The sequence below is a fragment of the Trichomycterus rosablanca genome, chromosome 11, assembly GCF_030014385.1.
Source record: "Trichomycterus rosablanca isolate fTriRos1 chromosome 11, fTriRos1.hap1, whole genome shotgun sequence".
Classification (NCBI taxonomy): Eukaryota; Metazoa; Chordata; class Actinopteri; order Siluriformes; family Trichomycteridae; genus Trichomycterus; species Trichomycterus rosablanca.
Genome location: NC_085998.1, coordinates 26,488,639 through 26,503,101, shown reverse-complemented (window position 1 = coordinate 26,503,101; position 14,463 = coordinate 26,488,639). Strand labels below are relative to the sequence as shown.

General features: G+C 40.9%; 1 protein-coding gene across 1 annotated transcript in view; it reads right to left on the bottom strand.

The window, feature by feature from the left end:
* The window catches only part of edc4 (enhancer of mRNA decapping 4), a 49,860-nt gene that overhangs the window by 23,914 nt on the left and 11,483 nt on the right, over nt 1-14,463 (bottom strand). Inside the window, exons 11-21 of the mRNA XM_063004117.1 lie at nt 13,071-13,170; nt 12,772-12,952; nt 10,574-10,640; nt 10,306-10,400; nt 9,984-10,174; nt 9,814-9,890; nt 5,768-5,900; nt 4,766-5,241; nt 4,511-4,612; nt 790-933; nt 638-671 (exon numbers count right to left, since the gene is read on the bottom strand). Coding sequence (XP_062860187.1) covers nt 638-671; nt 790-933; nt 4,511-4,612; nt 4,766-5,241; nt 5,768-5,900; nt 9,814-9,890; nt 9,984-10,174; nt 10,306-10,400; nt 10,574-10,640; nt 12,772-12,952; nt 13,071-13,170 — 1,600 coding nt within the window. The remainder of the gene's footprint in view (nt 1-637; nt 672-789; nt 934-4,510; nt 4,613-4,765; nt 5,242-5,767; nt 5,901-9,813; nt 9,891-9,983; nt 10,175-10,305; nt 10,401-10,573; nt 10,641-12,771; nt 12,953-13,070; nt 13,171-14,463) is intronic.

Sequence of the window (14,463 nt, the reverse complement as noted above, 5' to 3'; positions counted from 1 at the left end):
CTGGATATTTCACCTGTTTCACTTTTAAAGTTGTGTTACAGCTCAGGGTTCTGAGAAATTGTAGAAACCAGCTTTTTATTTCAGTGTTTTGATATTATATGTGTGTTATTTTCATTGTATAAGTGTCAAAAACAACCCCATTATCTTACATTAACCTAAAATATATGCAGTTCCCTGGGACCATGGAACACATTAACAGGTTTCCCATACATCTTTATGGGAAAAAATACCTTGAAACTCAACACCTTTTAAACTTAACCCCAGTCCCAGAACCAATTGACAGTGAGTTTCAAGGTACGACTGTATTTCTTTTTGTTAATGAGTTTATATTTGACAAAAAACTACCATAAAAAGCACTGTTTGACTAAACACCTTTGTATCATTTTGACTGCATTACATATGGGGGATGCCACAGCTAGTAAAGTGGGTGATGCACAACATGGGAACCTGGGTTTCAACCTTGCCTCCAGTCACTGTCTGTGAGGAGTTTCTTATGTGCTTAGTGTCCCCTTTTAGCTTCCTCTGGAAACTGTGATTTCCTGCTACCTTCTAAAAACATGCAGAAAACTGATTTAAATTATGGCATGGTGTTGGAAAATGTGCGTCCTTTAATATTTCACAAGAGCAAATATCTCACCTGGTTTTCCATCTGTCTGTGTTGGGAGGAATCTCTGGCAAGGAAACAAGATTGATATATTAACAAAAGTGAACAAGATTGGACTTTTAAATGCAAATTTGACCCATTAGTTGTACGGGCCTAAAAGTGTCAAGAGCGTGCAGGTGGCTTACCCGTCGTCTTTCTTGCTCTTACGCTTGAGTTTGGGTGAACCGCGAGGTGAAGTCTTCCAGTCTTTCACTGGGAGTCTGTGAGAGGAACGAGCACCACAGTTTCCTGAGGATGATGCCAGACTGGCCACTTCGTCATCATGATCACTGTTCATCAGCAAAGAGGCAGGAAAACAGAAAGCAAGTCAGCGTTACATAATCAATAATATATAATATACATGTTTTATTCTGTTTATGCATTTCAAGGATTAACTGGTTAACCAATCACCAACATGGATATAATTCTTTAATTAATGCTGTTGGTAAAAAATATTAACAGTTGATGCTTGATTTCTGTTTATATAATTTATATATAATAATGAAGGACAAAACTATTACACATTAAAACCACAAACAGAAACAGTTTGGCATGGAAACTTGACTGCCTGTTAAAATCTGCACACAGATCTGTGTTTACATAAATATTTTGCATTGTGCTATAAGTAAAACTCTGTTTGGCATATTAAAATAATTACACTAATATTATCAGAAAAAGCTTCAAGATACCATGTGTTTTATTATGATTAGCATGTTTAGCAATTGTAATAAACTATTCAATAATTCACTGTGTTTAAAATTTATATTATGCTTTTTTTAATAGATAGATAGATAGATAGATAGATAGATAGATAGATAGATAGATAGATAGATAGATAGATAGATAGAGGGGTTGGACAAAATAACTGAAACACCTGTCATTTTAGTGTGGGAGGTTTCATGGCTAAATTGGACCAGTCTGGTGGCCAATCTTCATTAATTGCACATTGCACCAGTAAGAGCAGAGTGTGAAGGTTCAATTAGCAGGGTAAGAGCACAGTTTTGCTCAAAATATTGCAATGCACACAACATTATGGGTGACATACCAGAGTTCAAAAGAGGACAAATTGTTGGTGCATGTCTTGCTGGCGCATCTGTGACCAAGACAGCAAGTCTTTGTGACGTATCAAGAGCCACGGTATCCAGGGTAATGTCAGCATACCACCAAGAAGGACAAACCACATCCAACAGGATTAACTGTGGACGCAAGAGGAAGCTGTCTGAAAGGGATGTTCGGGTGCTAACCCGGATTGTATCCAAAAAACATAAAACCACGGCTGCCCAAATCACGGCAGAATTAAATGTGCACCTCAACTCTCCTGTTTCCACCAGAACTGTCCGTCGGGAGCTCCACAGGGTCAATATACACGGCCAGGCTGCTATAGCCAAACCTTTGGTCACTCGTGCCAATGCCAAACGTCGGTTTCAATGGTGCAAGGAGCGCAAATCTTGGGCTGTGGACAATGTGAAACATGTATTGTTCTCTGATGAGTCCACCTTTACTGTTTTCCCCACATCCGGGAGAGTTACGGTGTGGAGAAGCCCCAAAGAAGCGTACCACCCAGACTGTTGCATGCCCAGAGTGAAGCATGGGGGTGGAACAGTGATGATTTGGGTTGCCATATCATGGCATTCCCTTGGCCCAATACTTGTGCTAGATGGGCGCGTCACTGCCAAGGACTACCGAACCATTCTGGAGGACCATGTGCATCCAATGGCGGTGCCGTGTATCAGGATGACAATGCACCAATACACACAGCAAGACTGGTGAAAGATTGGTTTGATGAACATGAAAGTGAAGTTGAACATCTCCCATGGCCTGCACAGTCACCAGATCTAAATATTATTGAGCCACTTTGGGGTGTTTTGGAGAAGCGAGTCAGGAAACGTTTTCCTCCACCAGCATCACATAGTGACCTGGCCACTATCCTGCCAGAAGAATGGCTTAAAATCCCTCTGACCACTGTGCAGGACTTGTATATGTCATTTCCAAGACGAATTGACGCTGTATTGGCCGCAAAAGGAGGCCCTACACCATACTAATAAATTATTGTGGTCTAAAACCAGGTGTTTCAGTTATTTTGTCCAACCCCTGTAGATAGATAGATAGATAGATAGATAGATAGATAGATAGATAGATAGATAGATAGATAGATAGATAGATAGATAGATAGATAGATAGATAGATAGATAGATAGATAGATAGATAGATAGATAGATACTTTATTAATCCCGAAGGAAATGAAGGATTTCATTTAATTAAGGATTATTTTAATAGAGTATTGGTTAACCTTTGTCTAATGACATTTGGTTATCGGGTAAAAAAATTACAAATACAAAAGTCAAAAAGAACATGAATTAGTAGGGTTGCAATCTCCATTTAGTCTCCCTAGATATCATAGCCTAGTGCTTTACAAATCAGACATTTATTAAATAGCTTGGACCTGCCACACTGAAGCCAATGGCCTTTCAAGGTTATGATCAATATAAGCTGCTAATTAATGGCTTGTAATCAGCAAAATTAAGCAATTCTACCCTTTCTTTTCAATACTTAATTTGTTTTTACAAGGCAGCAATGATTGATTCGTGATTCGATTATTGATCGTGCTTCATGCTGAGATAATGTTTAATTTATAATGTTTAATGTATAACAGTTGTACGGAGCCCCTAAGGTGACATCCTCTGAAAAAAAAATAACGCGTGGCCACGACTTAGTAACGCGTTCCCACGCCTTATTAACGCGTGGCCACGACTTACTTAACGCGTTCCCACGCCTTACTAACGCGTGGCCACGACTTACTTAACGCGTTCCCACGCCTTAGTAACGCGTGGCCACGACTTACTTAACGCGTTCCCACGCCTTAATAACGCGTGGCCACGACTTAGTAAGGAGTGGGAATGAGATCGTGGCCACGACTTAAAAAGGTTGAAACAGTTGAATATTGTTTACTCTGTTTACTTTCTTGACTATCGTGTCAATAAACAGAATGGATGATTAAAGCATTGTACTTGCTTACTTTATATTTATTACATCTACAACAGTAGCGAACATTAACGTGTGTATAAACATTACTATGACAACTCGCATACGTCTGTGTGTGCGTAACAGTTCCGTACTGAAACATAAAACCATCACACGTTCTATACATTCACACATGTTGTTAGCCGTAGATTGTTTGTTTTGGAGCCTTGATGTAATATGCAGTCTCCCTCCTGGGTGTAATAGATGATCACACCACATTCAACTGTTTCCCCTAACAACATGTGTTAATGTATAGAACGTGTGATGGTTTTATGTTTCAGTACGGAACTGTTACGCACACACAGACGTATGCGAGTTGTCATAGTAATGTTTATACACACGTTAATGTTCGCTACTGTTGTAGATGTAATAAATATAAAGTAAGCAAGTACAATGCTTTAATCATCCATTCTGTTTATTGACACGATAGTCAAGAAAGTAAACAGAGTAAACAATATTCAACTGTTTCAACCTTTTTAAGTCGTGGCCACGATCTCATTCCCACTCCTTACTAAGTCGTGGCCACGCGTTATTAAGGCGTGGGAACGCGTTAAGTAAGTCGTGGCCACGCGTTACTAAGGCGTGGGAACGCGTTAAGTAAGTCGTGGCCACGCGTTACTAAGTCGTGGCCACGCGTTAGTAAGGCGTGGGAACGCGTTAAGTAAGTCGTGGCCACGCGTTACTAAGTCGTGGCCACGCGTTAGTAAGGCGTGGGAACGCGTTAAGTAAGTCGTGGCCACGCGTTAATAAGGCGTGGGAACGCGTTACTAAGTCGTGGCCACGCGTTATTTTTTTTTCAGAGGATGTCACCTTAGGGGCTCCGTAGTTGTAGGTAAAGTTGTATACCTTTGCTCTGCACTGGCATCCTGGCTGTCGTTTTGAGTAAGGTGGTAGTTGCGTCTGTGGAAGGGTGAGGACATGTGCATGTCCTTCATGTCATCTCTAGAACTGATCACAATCACATAATGAATATATATCGTAATATCAGTAATGTATACAAAACCATTTTACAATCATTTCCAAAGCTGTGTCAGCCTGTTAGGTGCAAGTATGAACAGCAAGACTAAATATAGGTAGTCAATAATACTTAGCTGCTCTCACCATTCTCCCAGACCATTATCCCTCAGGCTGTTTCTGGTCTCGCGCGTAATGTCAGGCGCTGCAGGCCAGCTGCGGTTGGCACCACTGTCTGAGCAAGATGCCGCAGCTGCAGCAGCGTTGGCTGCACTTTCATGCGACAGTGCTGTCTCCAGTAGAGATGGCGTGCTGCTTAACCTCTGCTCGGTGTCTCCAGCAGCTCCTCCACCTAGCTCCAGTGGTGAAAGTAGGTGCAGTGCAGAGGCAGCTGATGCCATGCTGTCCTGAAGGCCCTGGTGTGAGTCATGTGCCTCTGCCAAGCCCCTTGGCAGTGTCTCTGAGGCAATTTCAGGGATATTGTCTTGAGACATAGCTGTGGAGGCTGAGGAGATCACATCTGGGGATCGAGCTCTTGTTGGGGATGACTGGGGCAGCAGCAGCATTGGCTCCATGGCCTGAAGGTCCAGCGAGAGGGAGGAGGGGTTCAGTGGGGGCAGCACCTGTAAATGAGAGAACAGGTAGGGAAGGAAGAGTGGAGTGTGAATGTAGGAAGTTGCCTCACATAGCTGAGAAAATTTGAGTAGGAAAGAAAGAGAGCGGACAGGAGGATAAGAAAAGCCCTAAGGTTGGGATAGAGGGTGCCAAATGGGAAAATGGGTTGGGGACATGTGGCTACACTTAGATTGATATACAGAATTCTAAATACGACCGGTAGCCAAACTCTTTCCCCAGTTTTACAATTTGTCAAAGGTGTCTTAATGTCTGTCTTATCTAAATCATGATTAAGATAAATAAGATAAGATAAATATATGAACTATGTAATTATCCATTAAGTTGATATTAAGAGTGACAGTCTCATAATGTACCTTTCAAACTTTTGTGCAACTAATTCCTTAATTAATTCATTATATCAGTTCATTCTTATTGGCGTTATAGTCCAGTGTGGCTCTCTGTGGTTTGGCATAAAGTTATTCAATTTAGTTGCAGATTGCCTTCATTAATGTACTTGTAATGAAAGTAAAGTACCGGTATGTTTTCACCCAGGCCTGAAATGAGAATGGAGTTTGATCTGGGACTGCTGGTGCTGGTAGTGAGGGACAGGCTGTTGGCGGCTCCATCTGCACACAGCTTTGGGCTCTGCGTCAAGTCCTCTGCAGCCCTGGAGCAACACAGGACAAGTACCATGTTAGTTAGTTATTCGGTTTTATTGCCCTATTGGCCACACAAGTTTCAGAAGCCATGTTCATGGTATACATAGGGTGGGCATATGGCTATTTTTGTCTGCAATGTTTATATCAGGTTTTAATAATGTTGTAATATTTTGACGATTTTTCCAGCCAAAATGTCTTTAAAGTTTCCAATTAAAGTAATATGTTAATTGGAAGTGCTGAAATTTTATGCTTACCAATACATAGCATGCTTGGCAAAGTGTTGCCTCTTTTCCCATTAACAGATATTTGTGAGTAAGTCTGGAGTGGCCTAAAAGGCATAGATTTTTTGGCCTGATTGGTTTTGGTTTCTGTATGTGTGTCTTCTTCCAGTGGCAGGGATGGCTATATATAGTTTGTTGTGTATTTTTAACCCATTTGCACAGACAGCTACTTGAGCAATAACTGTTTGGGTCACTTTGGTCTTTCCCTGGTTTTGGAATTGCTCTACCTTTTTCATTTTGTTTCTTGCTGTCCCATTGAGGGTTATTTCTATTAAAGTGTCCAGTGTATATAAATGGATGTTAATTGGTCTATTAGATTATTTAATCTATGCAGTGAGGTGATGTCTATTGATATGTATATTGAGCATAGAGTAATCAGTGTGGTATGCATTCCTATTCCTGTTGCTTTGTTTTAACTATGGATGAATTCTTGTCTTATCGGGTTGATTGTACATTGAAAGTTGTACATTTGGGCCATATGAATGTATATACAGGTCCTTCTCAAAAAATTAGCATATTGTGATAAAGTTCATTATTTTCCATAATGTAATGATAAAAATTAAACTTTCATATATTTTAGATTCATTGCACACCAACTGAAATATTTCAGGTCTTTTATTGTTTTAATACTGATGATTTTGGCATACAGCTCATGAAAACCCAAAATTCCTATCTCAAAAAATTAGCATATTTCATCCGACCAATAAAAGAAAAGTGTTTTTAATACAAAAAAAGTCAACCTTCAAATAATTATGTTCAGTTATGCACTCAATACTTGGTCGGGAATCCTTTTGCAGAAATGACTGCTTCAGTGCGGCGTGGCATGGAGGCAATCAGCCTGTGGCACTGCTGAGGTGTTATGGAGGCCCAGGATGCTTCGATAGCGGCCTTAAGCTCATCCAGAGTGTTGGGTCTTGTGTCTCTCAACTTTCTCTTCACAATATCCCACAGATTCTCTATGGGGTTCAGGTCAGGAGAGTTGGCAGGCCAATTGAGCACAGTAATACCATGGTCAGTAAACCATTCACCAGTGGTTTTGGCACTGTGAGCAGGTGCCAGGTCGTGCTGAAAAATGAAATCTTCATCTCCATAAAGCTTTTCAGCAGATGGAAGCATGAAGTGCTCCAAAATCTCCTGATAGCTAGCTGCATTGACCCTGCCCTTGATAAAACACAGTGGACCAACACCAGCAGCTGACATGGCACCCCAGACCATCACTGACTGTGGGTACTTGACACTGGACTTCAGGCATTTTGGCATTTCCTTCTCCCCAGTCTTCCTCCAGACTCTGGCACCTTGATTTCCGAAAACAGTACTTTGGACCACTGAGCAACAGTCCAGTGCTGCTTCTCTGTAGCCCAGGTCAGGCGCTTCTGCCGCTGTTTCTGGTTCAAAAGTGGCTTGACCTGGGGAATGCACACGCCTGTGCACGGTGGCTCTGGATGTTTCTACTCCAGACTCAGTCCACTGCTTCCGCAGGTCCCCCAAGGTCTGGAATCGGCCCTTCTCCACAATCTTCCTCAGGGTCCGGTCACCTCTTCTCGTTGTGCAGCGTTTTCTGCCACACTTTTTCCTTCCCACAGACTTCCCACTGAGGTGCCTTGATACAGCACTCTGGGAACAGCCTATTCGTTCAGAAATTTCTTTCTGTGTCTTACCCTCTTGCTTGAGGGTGTCAATGATGGCCTTCTGGACAGCAGTCAGGTCGGCAGTCTTACCCATGATTGCAGTTTTGAGTAATGAACCAGGCTGGGAGTTTTTAAAAGCCTCAGGAATCTTTTGCAGGTGTTTAGAGTTAATTCGTTGATTCAGATGATTAGGTTAATAGCTCGTTTAGAGAACCTTTTCATGATATGCTAATTTTTTGAGATAGGAATTTTGGGTTTTCATGAGCTGTATGCCAAAATCATCAGTATTAAAACAATAAAAGACCTGAAATATTTCAGTTGGTGTGCAATGAATCTAAAATATATGAAAGTTTAATTTTTATCATTACATTATGGAAAATAATGAACTTTATCACAATATGCTAATTTTTTGAGAAGGACCTGTATGGTGTATTTATTTATTTATTGTAGTTTGAATGTTTACGGTCAATAGCATCTTGAAGGCAGAGAGCAACTGGATTAAGTGTTGTGATGAGTCATTGTAATTATAAAAACTCTGCTTTGAAACTATGGCAGTTTTATTACATAATGCGGTAACTTTATTAACTTGAGAGTATTTAAGTATTCATGCACTTGTTTTGCCTTTGGGTGATTGGCTTCAGATGTTGATGGTTTCTCCATTTTAACACCATTCGGAGTCCCTGCTTTTATTTCTAGAGGGTTTTTTGTCTGGTTTCCTGCTGCATGTTTTGTTTCTGTGTATTACTATTTACATTAGCAATTTGTATTTGGTCTGTATTTCTTGGGTCTCTTGTGCTAATTGGGCTTTTTGTGGTGGTGGAGTTTTCTTTGTTAAGTCAAGTTTGGCATGCACTTTCTTTTTTGGATCTTACTACTTCTGCAAACCTTTTCCTAAGTTTAAGGAAGGGCCACTCGCTTTTGTGCTTCTAGGGAGCTGATTCTCTTAGAATATCTCATTTTCTGAAACTCTTCTCTTTGTTCACCTTGGGCAGTCTTTAGATGATGCACTGTGATTTCCTGTGCAATTTGGGTTCCTGAGGGTATTTTGGCAGGTTAGATTGTGTTACGGTTCCCCACAGTTTCGGCAAATGGGATTATTTCTGCAGATGGTTGATCCATGTCCTTATTTTTGGCACTTAAAGCACCTGAGTGGGATTGGTATATATGCATTTACTAAGATTTATTCACATCACATTTCTGTGGTCTGTTGCATGTTAATATGTATGTCCTTGTGTTGATTTGGTCTTCTAATTTTGATGTGTTTAATGTCTACTACACCTTGCTAACTTAGCCCGGATTTATTTCTGCCTGCTCAATGCCTTCAAGTTTGTTTTTTAGTTTGGAAGGCACCGTTGCTAATAGAGAGTCTGGTGAAGGTCCAAAATGTCAAATATTTTAGGAGCATTCTAATAGTAACTGGCCAGATCTCTGCCAGTGCATGCATAATTATTTTTTACTTTGTATCTCATATCTTTGTCAGTTTTTTTTTTCCTTTCGGTAGATTGTTTATCCATACTGTGTTGTATTTGGTTTCATCATCTTTCCTCCCCACCCACCTCAGAGCCCAATAAGGGGATGCACAGAGCAACAGAAAACAATGCCAAAGCCAAACTCTCATCACATAGCAGCATTATAAAAATGGAGCCCAGCATGGTTCTTCGGGTGGCTTTGGGTGGAAACCCAACACTGACAGTTGATAATAATCGGCCCCAGATTAGACAAATGTCAGAGGGGAGTGTGGTGATCCGGATCTCCTTTTTACTAATATACTTGTGCAGTTTCAGCATAATTAGGGTTTAACTTTTTAAATAAGAGATTATGTAGTTATTATGCAAAATAATATGATTAAGATAATATGTGCAAAGTAATTAATTTTTGTAGCTGTACAAGTGGGCGGTTTGAAAATCGTTAAATTGTTATAAATTTAACTCATCTATTAAACATATTTCATGATAGAAGCATTCTTCTATCCTGAGACCAAATCTAGATACTAACAATAAGGTTTCACCCACCTCGCACCGCTGTCTGAGCTGCTCATGGCCGTCACTATAGTCAAGCTGCTAGCACTGCTGCCAGGCGAGGCTGGTACCTAAAAGAAATAGGTACAAGACAAACAGTTAGTAAGGTAGTGAGAAACCCTAATATGAAGCAACAAAAAATCCTGAGTGAATAACAAGCTCACAGATGCACTGGGTGTCATAAAGGCATCTGGGGTCATGAGTTTGGGCATTGTCGAGTCTGCAGGGCTCAGAAAATCAGCAGGAGCTGGAAGACTAGGGATCTTGCACAGGTCGTTCTGTGAGCCACTTGCCCCAGAGTCCTTGTCCGAGCTCAGTGCATCGACGCCTAGATCTGTCAGAGAGTCTGCAAAACCTGCGGAGGTCATAACAGAAATCAAAACAAAGTACTTTGTCACACACACAAAAAATCAGTTAATCAGTTCAGACAATAAACGGTTACAGTAAAAAAAAAGTAATTAAGCACGCATAAAGCTGAAGCCTTACCAAAGCCATCCTGGGAAGCAGAACATGATGGTACAAAGAGGGAGGCAGTTGCACCCTGGTTGGGCATGAACCAGATCTGCACATCCTGAAGGGACCTGTAAGACAGAGGACAGATGCTGTATAAACAGAGCAAAAGCAATAAAAATGTATGTGTATGCAAAATGTATGTGCATCCAACTACATGCATGAAGAAGCTGTGTGCTATATGTGCTAGGTTTTATTATTCGCATTGACATCTGTAGCGGTAATAGGAGTTAAAAAGGCTCACTTTGTATGCACACAGTAAAGCTTGATTTGGATTCCTGATTTCAACTCCAAAGGTCCCTGGCTTCCCTCTGTGAAATACAGAAAACACCAACAATGTAAAATGATTTCACTGCTTAGGGGGATTCTTCATTCATTAAGTAAGCACAAGGTACATGTTCCTATCCACGATTTTCCTGGCAACACAATGGGGGCTGCCATGACACCTCCCTATTTCCGTTTGCCGGTTTTTCGTTTCCGGTCGCGTTAGATTTGCTGTAGTACTAACTACAACATTATTAAACTACTTTTGGTAAGGACTGCATGGTTTAAATATGAGCTCGGGCTCGACGTGTGCCGCTCTCGGGTGCCACAACAACTCAAAGAAATTGAAGCTGTTATTGGAAAGTACGAGCTTTTAACAGCAGCGGATTTGTAAACATTGTCGGTGCGCTGCGCCTTACGCGTTACATTCCATAATAATATAATAATAATCATATTAATTATATCAATAATATAATATTTATTAATTAAATAATAATAAAACATTTATAATATCGTATAATGCAGTTTCACTTTGTATAGTCCAAAATATAGAGAGCGTTGCAGAAATTGGACAAATAACATTTAAATCCGGACACCCAGACAGACACGGCTTGTGCAAGTGAATACTGAACGGGTGTAAATACCCTGTTTGTTGTTCCCAGTTCATTGTTTTAGTAAATTAAACAACGCAACGCGTTTTATTCTGTCCCTTCAGCTCCCCTTTCCTGCTTTACATCCACTCATGAACCAAGTACAGTATACACTGTTGTAGAAGTAAAAACAATCAACAAATCAGTCGTGATACATTGTTTATTATTGCCAGTGTTTCACAGCAGTTAGAATGTTCCTCGGTTGATCCCTACCTTCCACAACTTCCCTAACCCTGCAATGCACGAGTAACCCACCGTCTCCACTACTCCACTTTCCCTCAGCGTTACCCACGCCTGATGTTTACCTTCAGCAATTCCTACGCATGTAAGCCTCTGTGCTTTTATAGTTCTGTAGCTCCTCACCGTCTACAGCTTCGGAAAAGACGAAATGGTTCACTTACGTACATCAATATAGCTAACCTCATATCATCTACCCACTCTGTAAGCGTGGAAGGGTGGGGCACTGTCAGAACACGGTCATCACAGCTTCTTAAAATGTCCTTACTGTCAAGTGCTAGGAATTAAGAAAGGACTCAGTTTTAACTAAAACAAAACTGCTTTATTGTTCGGAGCATCAGCTTGCAGAGACACGGAACATGCGAGTGAGCAGAGTGCGCTCCAACAACACACCGAGAGGAGGGAATAAGGGTACAACAGTGCACTCGTCTAACAAAATGCATACATAGACAGTCGCTCTACACTTACTATTCAACCACCGAGCGTTTTTGGCCATGTTTGTTAAAAAAAACCAGTTACGAATGACCACTACTTCTGTCGTTCAGAACGTAAACACTGTAACCGGAAGTCAAAAACCGGCTTCCGCTACGAATCACGGGAAAGGTCAAAGTTCAGGAATATCGTGGATAGACCAAGTCTGTTTGGCTGCCATTTTTGCAACAAATCCAAGCAGTTAATTCCAGTCATAGTATATTAGGCTACTATCTATTTCAGTTCAACTGTGAAACTGTTAGGCTGGATAAATGCTGGGAAAATCAAAAAAGAAAGAAAGAAAAAAAAAAAAAAAAAAATTGTTAGGTTTGGGTCAAGTAAGACAAAGTATATTTCACTAGTGGTTTTAGCTAGCAGGCATGCATTTGTGCAGCAGCAACATTACACTAGCCCCCTACCAATGGGATCCAGTGCTCCAAAACCCAGCGATGCTATCGGATGCCTACATACAGACATGATTGGAAGGGAGGAGGGCTGGCCAAGGCCCTGTGATGAGTTGGCACCCTGTCTGGGATGTGTTATTGCATTGCGCCTAGTGATTCCAGGAAAACCAGACCCACCACGACCCTAACTACGATAAGGTGGTGGTAAAACATAAAAATGAATAAATAAATGAACTTTAATCATATTTACAGCAATTTGTATGTTAACAGCAATGCTGTAGCTCAATGGCCTTTACAACCGATTCGACCAAGTCCTTTAGAAAAAACACAGACTGCAAGGTTTGCTTGTTATAGAGCTAATCACTGTTTATTAGCATGAAGCAATTTAGGCATAAAGAAAATTAAAATAAACAAACCTGTGGTCATGCTTTCACTCTCCTCGTCGGGGGGAAGGACTTCAGTGTGGCGCAAACGAGCACGGCTGACATCTTGGACGCCAAAGCTTAGCACAGGGTGGGTGAGCAGAAACTCAGAGATCGCCATGAAGCTGGCACGGCCCTTCTCCTGATCCTGAAGCAGCTCCATCACATATATAACCTGCACAATAAATAGAATAAGATTGCCCTTGTAAATCATTTAAGTTGAGAGTGATCTACAGGTTATGATATGGCACTTTATTTTATAGTGTAGTGTAGGTGCTGCAGGCTGTTCGGACCTTCCTTTGCACATCTGTAAGGATGAGATATTCAGCAGACAGGTCCAGACTGGCTTTCAGAGAGGGCGGGATGCTGGAGTTTACCGGGTCTGGGCTAAACCTTAAAAACAAGAAAAAAACTACTAAACCACAAATATCCTTATATGTTTTTTAAAACCTTTGCTAGATTATATACTCTACATTATGCATTTGAATTTTCTTTAAAATGCTTTTTAGTCTATAACCAATTATCATTATTTCATTAACCAATAAGCAACAAGCTTATGCGTCCCATTAATTGAAAACACGTCGGCATCTTCACACTTTAGTTTCTGCAAAATAGTATAACAGCAGAAAAGGCAGTAATGTAGTACAGATTTTAAAACAAAGTCGCTAGTGAACAGTTCACAGTTCACTAATGAAAAATGCTAATTAAAGAATTATTAAACTTGTTTCTGTGAGCACTGTCATTATTAAAATGTCATTAGCAAAGTATTTTTGGGACATGGTGTAAAATATCCACATAGTTTTTGTAAATAAATTACACAACACACAAATTTAACATTTTGTCAAACTCCACACCATCATTAAACAGCCCTCCTGTACCTAGATAAAGCAGATGTGCACTGAGGGTGGGTGAGGGCGAGTCTCATTTGGGGTGAGAGAAAAAGATTGCTATGGGCTAGGGACTAGCACTAGTGGCGCACTGATTAGTGTCCACCCCAAAGGCTAGGCTCATGTACCACCACGCGCCTTCTGATTTAAACCCCTGGAATTCAGGCACTGCTGATACCAGTCATCTAAATGAATGCTGTGGGTTAAAATAGATATATGCAACTAACAGTTTAAATGTAAATGAAAGTGGACCTGTGGATAATAACAGATATTTAATCTCTTTAGCGCACATAATTCTGAGATGAGCTCAGGCCTAGAAAACTCAGTGGCATTTCTGCAAAAAGTGATGCCTGGCTTTCTCTGTGTACTAGAGTTTTAGGTTGCATTTCTTGATGCAGTGACAGACTGTGTAATGCCTAGTTCACACTACATAATTTCAGCCCTGTTTGTCGCTCGCCGACAGGTCGCCGCTAGATGTGGCAGCTCGAAAGCAACTCGGCATTCGTTCAGGGATCGAAACTCTTGATCACTATGCGTAAACTGTTCAATGACTCGTTATGACCGGCACGTCGAGTGCTCGCAGACTCAAGAAAAATATCTAGCATGCTAAATATCTGGACCAGTCGGTGAGTCAACATCATGTAGTGTGAAAAGTGTTGTGAGCAGCAGCGAGTGTGGTGTTGAACTACAGCCAATGAGAATGTAGGATACAAAATGAGGGGAAACCCAAGGGAGGAACAGGGGCATAAGATAGTTTCTATCAGAATACATCAGTACACACACAAGCTTTACAGTATTT